The sequence below is a fragment of the Pongo abelii genome, chromosome 21 (assembly GCF_028885655.2).
Source record: "Pongo abelii isolate AG06213 chromosome 21, NHGRI_mPonAbe1-v2.0_pri, whole genome shotgun sequence".
NCBI classification, from domain to species: Eukaryota; Metazoa; Chordata; class Mammalia; order Primates; family Hominidae; genus Pongo; species Pongo abelii.
The window spans coordinates 39,967,944-39,980,991 of record NC_072006.2 but is presented as its reverse complement, the minus strand read 5'-3'; the positions used below and the strand labels follow the sequence as shown (position 1 = coordinate 39,980,991).

The 13,048-nt window shown below is 44.3% G+C and overlaps 1 protein-coding gene across 4 annotated transcripts in view; it reads right to left on the bottom strand.

Annotated features, from left to right (window-relative positions):
• PHF20 (PHD finger protein 20) overlaps positions 1–13,048 on the bottom strand; it is a 181,864-nt gene that overhangs the window by 139,894 nt on the left and 28,922 nt on the right. For all 4 annotated transcript variants that reach the window (XM_063720639.1, XM_063720641.1, XM_063720640.1 and 1 more), the window contains exon 2: positions 8,650–8,764. In XM_063720639.1, coding sequence (XP_063576709.1) covers positions 8,650–8,732 — 83 coding nt within the window. In that variant the 5' untranslated portion in view covers positions 8,733–8,764. The remainder of the gene's footprint in view (positions 1–8,649; positions 8,765–13,048) is intronic.

The window sequence follows — 13,048 nt, the reverse complement described above, 5'->3', positions numbered from 1 at the left end:
GGCCTCCCAAAATGCTGGGATTCCAGGTGTTAGCCACCACACCAGGCCCAGAATATCTTTTAAATGTTAAGTTGAAACTTCGTTTTTTTTTTTTCTTCCAAGACAGAGCCTTGCTCTGTCACCTGGGCTGGAGTACAATGGCATGATGTTGGCTCACTGCAACCTCCACCTTCCAGGTTTAAGCAATTATCTTGCCTCAGACTCTGGGGTAGCTGGGATTACAGGCATGTGGTACCACACCCAGCTAATTTTTTTTTGTATTTTTAGTAGAGACGGGGTTTCACCACGTTGGCCAGGCTGGTCTTGAACTCCTGACTTCATGATCCACCCGCCTTGGCCTCCCAAAGTGCTGGGATTACAGGCGTTAGCCACCACATCTGGCCAAATGTTAAGTTTAAAATTTGTTCCTAGAAATTTGTACAAGATGGCCATAATGTTTTCCTCTTTTCCAGTAAAGACATGGTTAAGAAAAAAAAAAACTGGGGCCAGGCGCGGTGGCTCATGCCTGTAATCCCAGCACTTTGGGAGGCCGAGGCGGGCAGATCACGAGGTCAGGAGATCGAGACCATCCTGGCTAACACGGTGAAACCCCATCTCTACTAAAAATACAAAAAATTAGCCAGGCACGGTGGTGGGTGCCCGTAGTCCCAGCTACTCGGGAGGCTGAGGCAGGAGAATCACTTGAACCCAGGAGGCAGAGCTTGCAGTGAGCCAAGATAGCGCCATTGCACTCCAGCCTGGGCGAAAGAGCGAGACTCCGTCTCAAAAAAAAAAAAAAAAAAATCAGGCCGGGCACACTGGCTCACCCCTGTAATCCCGGCACTTTGGGAGGCTAAGGCAGGCGGATCATCTGAGGTCAGGAGTTCGAGACCAGCCTGGCCAATATGGTAAAACCCCGTCCCTATTAAAAATATAAAAATTAGCCGGACATGGTGGTGGGCCCTTGTAGTCCCAGCTACTCAGGAGGCTGAGGCAGGAGAATGACCTGAACCCGGGAGACAGAGGCTGCAGTGAGCCAAGATCGTGCCACTGCACTCCAGCCTGCATGACAGAGCAAGACTCCGTATCAAAAAAATAAAAAAAAAGTGTTCCAGAAAATAATGGGAAAAACCACCCTGCTCATTTTCTAAGACTAGTATAATACTACATTAAAACTGGATACAGACTGCACAAGAAGAGATCAAAAACCAAAAGTATAATGAACATGGATATCAAAATCCCAAATAAAAGATTAGTAAACTAAATCTAGTAATTTATTATATAAATGATCTAAAAGGCTTATCCAGGAATATAAGCAAGAATTGTTCAACATTACAAAATCTGTTAATGTCATATACCATACTAATAAAGGGGAAGCAAAATTTAAAAAAATAAAGATTAGGCTGGGCGCGGTGGCTCATGCCTGTGGTCCCAGCACTTTGGGAGGCCGAGGCAGGCAGATCACGAGGCGGGCAGATCACGAGGTCAGGAGATCGAGACCATCCCGGCCAACATGGTGAAGCCCCGTCTCTACTAAAAATAGAAAAAATTAGCCAGGTGTGGTGGCGGGTGCCTGTAGTCCCAGCTACTCAGGAGGCTGAGGCAGGAGAATGGTGCGAACCCGGGAGTCAGAGCTTGTAGTGAGCCGAGATGCACCACTGCACTCCAGCCTGGGCGACAGGGCGAGACTCCATCTCAAAAAATAAAAATAAAAATAAATAAATAAATAAAGATTAAAGGGGAAAATACGCATGGTCAGTTAATTAGATGCCCGAAAGCATTAAATTCAACATTACTCAGTCTGAAAAAAAAAAAACTTCCAGCAAACAAGGAATAGGCATGAACTTCTTTAATCTGATTAAACACATCTACCACGATCCTATGATAAACATCATACTTAATGGTGAAATCTCGGATGTGTTCCTGTTAAAGTCAAACAACAAACTATGGAAGGCTGCTATCATTACTATCATTTAACATCTTGCTGCTATGATCCTAGTCAATGAACACAAGGGAAAACAGGAAGGAAAGAAAAAAGTAAGGAAGGAAGAAAGGAAAAGAAATGAGAAGCAGAGGATTGGAAAGGAAGAGGCAAAATAGTTGTTTGCAGATACATGATGGTCTATGTAGAAAATCCAAAAGAACCATTAAGATGAACATGAGAATGGAGAAAGGTTTCTGTGTAAGACCAGATACAAGACTCAATAGCGATAAAGACTCATGTACCCATTACACATGGCCGCTTTTGCTTCCTCTATCTTCCCACCCTTTTCCCCCTTCATATTATCTCCTTTTTCTTCCTACTGCATATAATCGCAGAATCTTCATATTATCTTGAAGCAAATCACAACGTATCATTTTATTCATAAATGTAGGTATATAATCTCTAAGAAATAAGAACTCTTAAAAAACAAAATTACAATATCACTTCCACAGCTAAAATGTTAACAATGATTCTTTAATATCAAATAACCAATCAATGTTCAAACTTCCAACAATCTCATAAATGTCATAAATCTTTTTTAAACAGTCTGCTTTTGTTTTCGAACTATATAAAATCCACATACTGAATTTGGTTAACAACAATATTCCTTCATGCCAGCAATAACCAAAGAGAAAAAATATATATAAAAAGATCCAGCCAGGTGCAGTGGCTCACGCCTGTTATCCCAGCACTTTAGGAAGCCGAGGTGAGCAGATCACCTGAGGTCAGGAGTTCAAGACCAGCCTGGCCAAAATGGCAAAACCCCGCCTCTACCAAAACATACAAAAATTCCAAGCGTGGTGGCGGGCGTCTGTAATCCCAGCTACTCGGGAGTCTGAGGCAGGGAGAACTGCTTGAGCCTGGGAGGCAGAGGTTGCAGTGAGCCCAAATCGCTCTACCGCACTTCAGCCTGGATGACAGAGCAAGACTTCATCTCAAAAAAGAAAAAAAAAGATCCATTCATAGAAGCAACAAAAACTAGACAGTACTTAGGAATAAATCTAACAGATAACATGCAAAATCTTTATGGAGGTTATAAAACATCACTAAAGTTCATAAAGTAAAACATGAATAAGTATAAAGATATATTTTCATGAATGAAAACTTTTTATCAAGATACCAATTAAATACAATTTATTTCAAAACTCCAAAAACACTTTTCAAGAAACTCAACAATACTACAAAAATTCACATTCAAGAGTAAAGGTTGACCGGGTGCGGTGGCTCACGCCTGTAATCCCAGCACTTTGGGAGGCCAAGGCGGGTAGATCACAAGGTCAGGAGATCGAGACCATCCTGGCTAACACAGTGAAACTCCGTCTCTACTAAAAATACAAAAAATTAGCTGGGCGTGGTGGCGGGCACCTGTAGTCCCAGCTACCCAGGAGGCTGAGTCAGGAGAATGGCGTGAACCTGGGAAGCGGAGCTTGCAGTGAGCCAAGATCATGACACTGCACTCCAGCCTGGGCGACTAAACAAGATTCTGTCTCAAAAAAAAAAAAAAAAAAAAAAAGAGTAAAGGTCTAAGAATACAACAAATAAAATAAAACCTGTCTTACCAGATACCAAGAGTTATGTTAAAGCAATATCAATTAAATAATGTATTATTATGAGCACAGGAGTAAACATAAATCAATGGAATAGACTAAAGAGCTGAGAACAGGCCTATGTAAATATGAGGCTTAATACATACAAGTGGTATTGCAGGTCAATGGGGAAAGAATGGACTATCCTAAACATGATATTGGAGCAACTGGTTATTCATTGAATTAAAAAGTAATAATTAGATACAAGTTCATACTATACATAAAATGAATTCCAGGTGGATTAAAAACCTAAATATGTGCCAGGCATGGTGACTCATGCTTGTAATCCCAGCACTTTGGGAAGCTGAGGCAGGTGAAACACTTGAGGTCAGGAGTTCAAGACCAGCTTGGCCAACATAGTGAAACCTCATCTCTACTAAAAATACAAAAAATTAGCCTAGCATGATGGTATGTGCTGGTAGTCCCATCTGCTCAGAAGGCTGAGGTGAGAGGATCACCTGAGCCTGGAAGCCAAGGCTGCAATGAGTTGTAACTGCACCACTACACACTAGCCTAGGCAACAGAGTGAGACATATCCAAAAAAAAAAAAAGAAAAAAAAAAAAAAAGGCCAGGCATGGTGGCTCACGCTTGTAATCCCAGCACTTTGGGCAGCTGAGGAGGGCAGATCACAAGGTCAGGAGTTCGAGACCATCCTGGCCAACACAGTGAAACCCCGTCTCTACTAAAAATACAAAAATTAGCTGGGTGTGGTGGCGGGCGCCTGTAATCCCAGTTACTCGGGAGGCTGAGGCAGGAGAATCGCTTGAACCCAGGAGGCAAAGGTTGCAGTGAGCCAAGATTGTGCCACTGCACTCCACACTGGGCGACAGAGCAAGACTCTGTCCCAAACAAAAAAAAAGAACAGAAAATACCAGAGTATAATGCATGTAATTAAGGTTAAATACTACTTCATAAAATTTGTGTTTCAGTTAAATTTATATAGATCAGATATGGGGACTCACGCCTGTAACCCCAGCATTTTGGGAGGCCAAGGCAGGAGGATCACCTGAGCCCAGGAATTCGAGACCAGCCTTGGCAACATAGTGACACCTCATCTCTACTAAAAATTTAAAAATTAATCAGGCGTGTAGCCGGGCATAGTGGCTCACACCTATAATCCCAGCACTTTGGGAGGCCAAGGCGGGCAGATCACGAGGTCAATCCTGGCTAACAGAGTGAAACCCCGTCTCTACTAAAATTACAAAAAATTAGCTGGGAAGCTAAGGCAGGAGAATGGCGTGAACCCGGGAGGCGGAGCTTGCAGTGAGCTGAGACTGCGCCACTGCACTCCAGCCTGGGTGACAGAGCAAGACTCCATCTCAAAATAATAATAATAATAATAATAATAAATCAGGCGTGGTGGCATGTGCCTGTGGTCCCAGCTGAAGCAGGAGGACTGCTTAAGCCAAGGGAGGTCAAAGCTGCAATGAGCTCTGTTCCCACCACCGCACTCCAACCTGAGCAACAGAGTGAGACCTTGTCTCGAAAAATAAAAATAGGCCGGGTGCCATGGATTTGGCCTGTGGTCCCGGCACTCAGGAGGTCGAGTTGGGTGGATTGCCTGAGGTCAGGAGTTCGAGACCAGCCTGGCCAACATGGTGAAACGCCGGCTCTAATAGAAATAAAAAAAAAAATATCCAGGCATGGTGGCGCACAACTATAATCCCACATACTCAGGAGGCTGAGGCACGAGAATCGCTTGAACCTGGGAGGTGGAGATTGCAGTGAGCCAAGATCACGCCCCTGCATTACAGCCTGGGCAACAAAGTGAGACGCTGTCTTGACACCGTTTCAAAAAAATAATAATAAAAACAAAATAAAAAATTTTTATGTACATATGGGTGAGTACCACACTGGATTTAAAATACATTTCTTACTGTAGGTTGTGGTCAAAAGCCACTGCCCAAGTAAAAGTCTGTGTATGTGCACAAAGAGACATTCACAGCAGCACTGTGTCTCAGGTGAAAAACTGGAATTTACGCACCCATTTAAAAAAAAATACAATACAAAATAATAAATAAATAAACGGGCCAGGAGCAGTGGCTCACACCTGTAATCCCAGCACTTTGGGAGGCCGAGGTGGGTGGATCACCTGAGGTCACAAATTTGAGACCAGCCTGGCCAAAATGGCAAAACCCTGTCTCTATGAAAAATACATAAATTAGGCCAGGCGTGGTGGCTCACGCCTGTAATTCCAGCACTTTGGGAGGCTGAGGAGGGTGGATCACGAGGTCAGGAGATCACAACCATCCTGGCTAACACCATGAAACCCTGTCTCTATTAAAAAAATACAAAAAAATTAGCTGGGCATGGTAGTGGGTGCCTGTAGTCCCAGCTACTCGGGAGGCTGAGGCAGGAGAATGGCGTGAACCCAGGAGGCGGAGCTTGCAGTGAGCAGAGATCAAGCCACTGCACTCCAGCCTGGGTGACTGAGCAAGACTGCATCTCAAAAAAAAAAAAAACACCATAAATTAGCCGGGCAAGGTGGTGGGCACCTGTAATCCCAGCTACTCAGGAGGCTGAGGCAGGAGAACTGCTTGAACCCAGGAGGCGGATGTTGCAATGAGCCAAGATTGTGCCACCACACTCCAGTCTGGGTGACAGAGCTAGACTCGATCATAAATAAATAAACAAACGTCCATTAGTAGGGGACTAGATAAACAAAATGTGGTATATTCATACAATAAACCTCTATACAGAAGTTAAGATGTAGTCCCAGATACATGGAGGGCTAAGGCAGGAGGATCACTTGAGCCCAGGAGTTGGAGGCCACAGTGAACTATGATTGAGCCATTACACTCCAGCCTGAGCAATAGAGTAAGACCCTATCTCAGGGGTGGGCGAGGTGGGTGCAGAGTTAAGTATGGGTAAATCACAAAAACATATTGAATATAAAAAACAAAGACACAGAAAAAAACAAGTTGTATGATACTACTTATATAATATATATATACATACAATATATAACATATATATACATACACACAGTATATTACACATATATATACACACACACACACATATATATATATACTGAAACCAAAAAAGGAACTAATTATAGATAATGCAAATAGCCCAAAAACAGGCGGGCTTGGTGGCTCATGCCTGTAATCCCAGCACTTCGGGAGGCCAAGGCAGGCAGATCATCTGAGGTCAGGAGTTGGAGCCTAGCCTGGCCAACATGGTAAATAAACCCCGTCTCTACTAAAAATACAAAAAATTGGCCGGGCGTCGTGGTGCATGCCTGTAATCTCAGCTACTCAGAAGGCTGAGGCAGAGGAATCGCTTGAACCCAGGAGGCGAAGACTGCAGTGAGCCGAGATCACGCCACTACATTCCAGCCTGAATGAAAGAGTAAGACTCGTCTCCAAAAAAAAAAAAATAGCCCAAAAACAACTGTGTTGAAAGTGTACCTAATTACCTAATTATTTTTTCTTTTTTTTTTTTCCGAGACGGAGTCTCGCTCAGTCACCCAGGCTGGAGCGCAGTGGTGCGATCTTGGCTCACTGCAGCCTCTACCTCCAAGGTTCAAGTGATCCTCCTGCCTCAGCCTCCTAAGTAGCTAGGACTACATGCGTGCAGCACCATGCCCAGCTAATTTTTATATTTTTAGTAAAGACAGGGTTTCACTACGTTGGCCAGGCTGGTCTTGAACTCCTGACCTCATGATCCGCCCACCTCAGCCTCCCAAAGTGCTGGGATTATAGGCGTGAGCCACCACGACTGGCCAAGTGTACCTAATTCTTTTTTTTTTTTTTTTTTTTCCAGACCGAGTCTCGCTCTGTTGCCCAGGCTGGAGTGCAGTGGCGCAATCTCAGCTCACTGCAACCTCCGCCTCCCGGGTTCAAGCAATTCTCCTGGCTCAGCCTCCCGAGAAGCTGGGATTACAGGCATGCACCACCATGCCCGGCTAATTTTTTGTATTTTTAGTAGAGACGGGGTTTCGCCACTTTAGCCAGGCTGGTCTCAAACTCCAGACCTCAGGTGATCCACCCATCTCGGCTTCCCAAAGTGCTGGGATTACAGGCGTGAGCCACCGCGCCCAGCCAAGTGTACCTAATTCTAATAGCAAAGACAGTTTTCTGTACCAACTGCTTCCATGCCTCTCTTCTCCTGTCTTATCTTCCTACACCTGAAGAGCTGATCAATCTATTTTGAAAGAATCTCAAAAAGGGTTAAACTCTTCCTTCTTTAACTCAAAAAGGAATTAGCCAGGCATGGTGGCACACTTCTGCAATACCAGCTACTCAGGAGGCTGAGGCACGAGAACTGCTTGAACCTGGGAGGCAGAGGTTGCAGTGAGCCAAGATCTGCCTGGGTGACAGAGCGAGTCTCTGTCTAAAAAAAAAAAAACAAAAACACTTAAAGAGGTATAAGTTCTGAAAACCCCACCCTCACCTTAAGCACCAACAAATGACCAAATTCTAGGATGCCCTCAACCACAACAATCACTTCACAGTCTATAAGGTCTTTCCCTACATATTCTATCATTTGATTCTCAGAATAACCCTATGAGGTCAATATTACCAATACCTACATTTATAGATAAGCTAATGCACAAAGCAGCTAATTACCAGCCAGAGGTCACAAGTCAATGACACAGTGGGGACTATAACCCCTCAGCTTCTGAACCTAATCACCCTGACAGTGTGCCCTTATGTGATGACTGTATTTCAACATACAACATCATGCCCAGAAAACAGGATGGGGTGTTCACAACACATGAGCTGCTCCAATCGAACCCCTTTGTCTTCACTTTTCCATCCCTGATCTTTCCTCTTTTTTCAGACAGGCAGCCAAGAGCAAGAGAGCTGCCACTATTAACTCTTCCCTTCCCTGTAGCCATTCCTGCTTCTTTTTCCCAGAACTCTTTCAGATGAACAGGCAAAAGGGGGAAACAAATATGTACAGGGGGTTACAGGACAGTCACCCTGACACTGGGATCCCTGCACCAAAGAGAAAAGACTGATGTTTCCTCCCATCTTCCAAGAGTCAGGGAGTAGAAAAACACCACAAAAAAAGCCTAAGCTACCACTCTATCAGTGCTGGCAAAAATCCTTTACTGAAGGGCTTTAATTAACAGAAAAATGTAAAAGTACCAGTTTTTTAAACGGTCCCGGGCTTCCAACTGGGCTCCCACTTCAAAGCTGATTCCTCGTCTGTTAGGTGGATGCTTTGTCATTTTCAGTCATCAACGGGGCTGCCTTTATTCTCCTGAAAAAGCCAATTAAATATTTATGAAACTTAGGCAAAGTCCGCCCAGAGTGTAGCATCATTCACTACACATAAAAAACAAACAGGCATTATTCAAAACACAAAGCTCCATGAAACCCTGTTGGTGTCCTCATTCTAACACAGGTGTGCCTTCCACTGGTTCCTACCCCTCCATCGTGCAGCTTCCTGTGGTTTCTGGAACTGAGAAGACCCTCCCTCAACACTGCTTACCAAAGACTCACCTACAAGGGCCACCCCTCAGAACTACAAAAAAAACAACTGCTTTCGCAGTTAAATTCAGTCATCTGCTGATGCATTATTCAACAAATATTTGCTCAGCGACTATTTAAGGAAACAGTCAAGACCAAAAGAGACACAGTTCCTGCCCTCAAGAACCCTTCAGTCTACCGGGGAAACACAAAAATTTAGCCAGTAAACTGATAAATAACTGCAAACTGTAATTGCAATGAAATTTAAAGAGTTACAAAGGAAGCAAACAAATGCCAGGCACAGTAATGTATGCCTATAGTCCCAGCTACTTGGAAGGCAGAGCCAGGTTGTTTCTTTGAGCCCAGGAGTTCAAGATCAGCCTGGGAAACATAGCAAACCCTTGTCTCTTAAAAACAAAATTAAAAACGAAGCAAACAAAAGCTGAGATACTAATACTTGGTGCTACTTTTGGAAGGCTGTACAAGGTCTGTTTATATTTTGTTATTTTTTTTTTTTTTTGAGACAGAGTCATACTCTGTCACCCAGGCTGAGTGCAGTGGTGCCATCTCAGCTCACTGTATCCTCCACCTCCCAGGTTCAAGCAATTCTGGAGCCTAGGCCTCCTGAGTAGCTGGGACTACAGGCGCGCGCCATCACACCCAGCTAATTTTTGTATTTTGAGTAGAGATTGGGTTTCACCATGTTGGCCAGGCTGGTATCAAACACCTGACCTCAAGTCATCTGCCCACGTCAACCTCCCAAAGTGCTGGTATTACAGGCGTGAACCACTGCACCCAAAATTGTTTATACTTTCTTTGATCTATGTATATTTCCTACTTCTTTTTTTGTTTGTTGGTTTGTTTTTTGAAAAGGAGTCTCGCTCTTGTCGCCCAGGCTGGAGTGCAATGGCATGATCTCGGCTCACTGCAACCTCTGTTTCTCAGGTTCAAGTGATTCTCCTGCCTCAGCCTCCCAGGTAGCTGGGATTACAGGCGTCTGCCACCACACCCAGCTATATTTCCTACTTCTTGAGTCCATTCTGATCATTTGTATTTTCCTGTAAGTTTTACCCAGATTTTCTTTTTTTATCATAGAACAATAAAACAGTAAAAATATTCTCGTTTAATTCCTTTAATTGCCTTTGAATCTGAAGTCACAATTTGAATCTCTCCTTTCTCAATCCTGTCTTGTGTACCTGTGCTGCAATGAATAAAATTTATGTTTATGATCAGAACCAAACAGTAAAGCCAATTTCCTTTTGATGGAAAAAAAGGTGTACTGGATTAGGCCATTTACAAGAAAAGTGGCCCCCATAAAAGAACACTTCCCGCCGGGTGCGGTGACTCAAGCCTGTAATCCCAACACTTTGGGAGGCCGAGGCAGGCGGATCACAAGGCCAGGAGTTCGAGACCAGCCTGGCCAACATGGTGAAACCCTATCTCTACTAAAAATACAAAATTAGCTGGGCGCAGTGGCAGGCACCTGTAATCCCAGCTACTTGGGAGGCTGAGGCATGAGAATAGCTTGAACCTGGGAGGCAGAGGTTGCAGTAAGCCAAGATCACAGCACTGCACTGCAGCCTGGGTGACAGAGCAAGACTCTGTCTCGAAAAAGAAAAAAAAAAGAACACTTCTTGTGATCACTGAGGTAATTAATCTATTAATCTGCAGAGTCCTAAATGCTATCAGAGGAGCTAGTGGTGGTTCTGATGGACATGTAGCCACTCTGAGCTCTAAGGGCACTTGAACAGACCACTTCCTTACAGCAGACTTACCCCAGCCTAACTCCTTCCTCCCACTAAACTCTGGACTTTTTAAAATTTTTTTTAGACAGGGTCCCATTCTGTTGTCCAGGCTGGAATGCAGTGGCGCTACCATAGCTCACTGCAGCCTCAAACTCCTGGGCTCAAGCAATACTCCTGCCTCAGCCTCCTGAGTAGCTGGAATCACAGGCATGCATCAGCACACCCAGCTTTTTCTTTTTTTTTGCAGAGAGAGCATCTATGTTCCTAGGCTGGTCTCAAACTCCTGGGTTCAAGCAATCCTCCCGCCTGGGCCTCCCAAAGTGCTGGGATTACGGGATTACAGGCACGAGCCACTGCATCCAGCCCTATACTTCGGCTCTTGACAGCCTACACTGCCCAAGCGATGCCAGAGCACTGCCAGAGCAATGCCTGCCTCCTACCAGAACACTTTCTTTGCAATAAATGAATATGGAAAAAAATCACAGAAGTGAGTACTCATATCTAATGTTTAATAGCAGCACATTTTATGAAGAATTTGCTTGCAATATATTACATAAAAAGGCAGGATGCAAAACTGTACCACATGGAGCTCACATTAAAACTCATACACAGCCAGATGAGGTGGCTCAGGCTTATAATCACAGCTACTGAAAAGGCTGAGGCAGGAGGATCGCTTGAGCCCAGGAGGTCGAGACTGCAGTGAGCTATGATTGTGCCACTGTACTCCAGCCTGAGTGACAGAGCAAGAACCTGTCTCTTTAAAAAAAAAAAAAAAAAAAAAAAAAGGCCAAGCATGGTGACTCATGCCTATAATCCCAGAACTTTGGGAGGCCAACGCTGCTGGATCACCTGAGGTCAGGAGTTTGAGACCAGCCTAACCAACATGGAGAAACCCCGTCTCTACTAAAAATACAAAATTAGCCAGGCATGGTGGCACATGCCTGTAATTCCAGCTACTTGGGAGGCTAAGGCAGGAGAATCACTTGAACCCAGGAGGTGGAGGTTCCAGTGAGCCCAGATTGCACCATTACATTCTAGCCTGGGCAACAAGAGTGAAACTCTGTCTCAAAAAAAAAGGAAAAAAAAAAAAAAAAGAAAAGAAAAGAAAAAAACTTGTATGAATTTTTTTTTTTGGAGACAAGGTCTTGCTCACTCTGTCACTCAGGCTGGTCTACAGTGGCTCAAACCTGGATCACTGTAGCCTCGACTTCCTGGGCTCATGTGATCCTCCTTACTCAGCCTCCCAAGCACCTGCGACTACAGGTGCAAGCCACCACACCCAGCTAATTTGTTCTTTGGTAGAGACAGGGTCTTGCTATGTTTGTTTGGGCTGGTCTCAAACTCCCAGGTTCAAGTGATCCTCCTGACTCAGCCTCCCAAAGTGCTGGAATTAGAGGCATTAGCCATGGTACCCAGCCACTGATTCTTTTTGTAAAGACAGGAAGAAAAAAATAAGTTATAGGTTATTGGTGATTGTTCCTTTCTTCTTAACTACTTTCCTAAATTTTAGTTTTTCAAAGTGAAAATTTTTCATAAGTGTATAATGTAAAGGATTATACATGTGAAGGACAATAAGCTATCTATTAAACAACCCATTCCAGGCTGGGCGCAGTGGCTCATGCCTGTAGTCCCAGCACTTTGGGAGGTCGAGGTGGGAGGATCACAAGGTCAAGAGATCGAGACAATCCTAGCCAACATGGTGAAACCCCATCTCTACTAAAAATACAAAAATTAGCTGGGCGTGGTGGCACGTGCCTGTAGTCCCAGCTACTCAGGAGGCTGAGGCAAGAAAATCGCTTGAACCTGGGAGGCAGAGGTTGCAGTGAGCCGAGATCATGCCACTGCATTCCAGCCTGGCAACAGAGAGAGACTCCATCTTAAAAAAAAAAAAAAAAAAAAAAATTCCGAAGGGCTGATATTGGGAAACACATAAAGCAAAGCAAACCGAGGCAGAAATGGTTGACAGCTGTAATTAAGGAAGCTGAAACTTCATAAACTGAAAAGCTGTGTTGGCAGGAGTGTTCTAACTATTTGGACCCTAGGAAAGGAAGTGTCAGAGGTTTGACAGCCTTTACCAAACATTCCCTAAGAAAATGAGATATCAAATCTGACATACACATGGCCGGGCGCGGTAGCTCACGCCAGTAATCACAACACTTTGGGAGGCCGAGGTGGCTGATCCCTCGAAGTCAGGAGTTCCAGACCAGCCTGGCCAACGTGGTAAAATCCTGTCTTTACTAAAATTACAAAAATTAGCCCGGCATGGTGGTGCACGCCTGTAATCCCAGATACTCAGGAAGCTGAGGCATGAGAATTGCTTGAACCCAGGA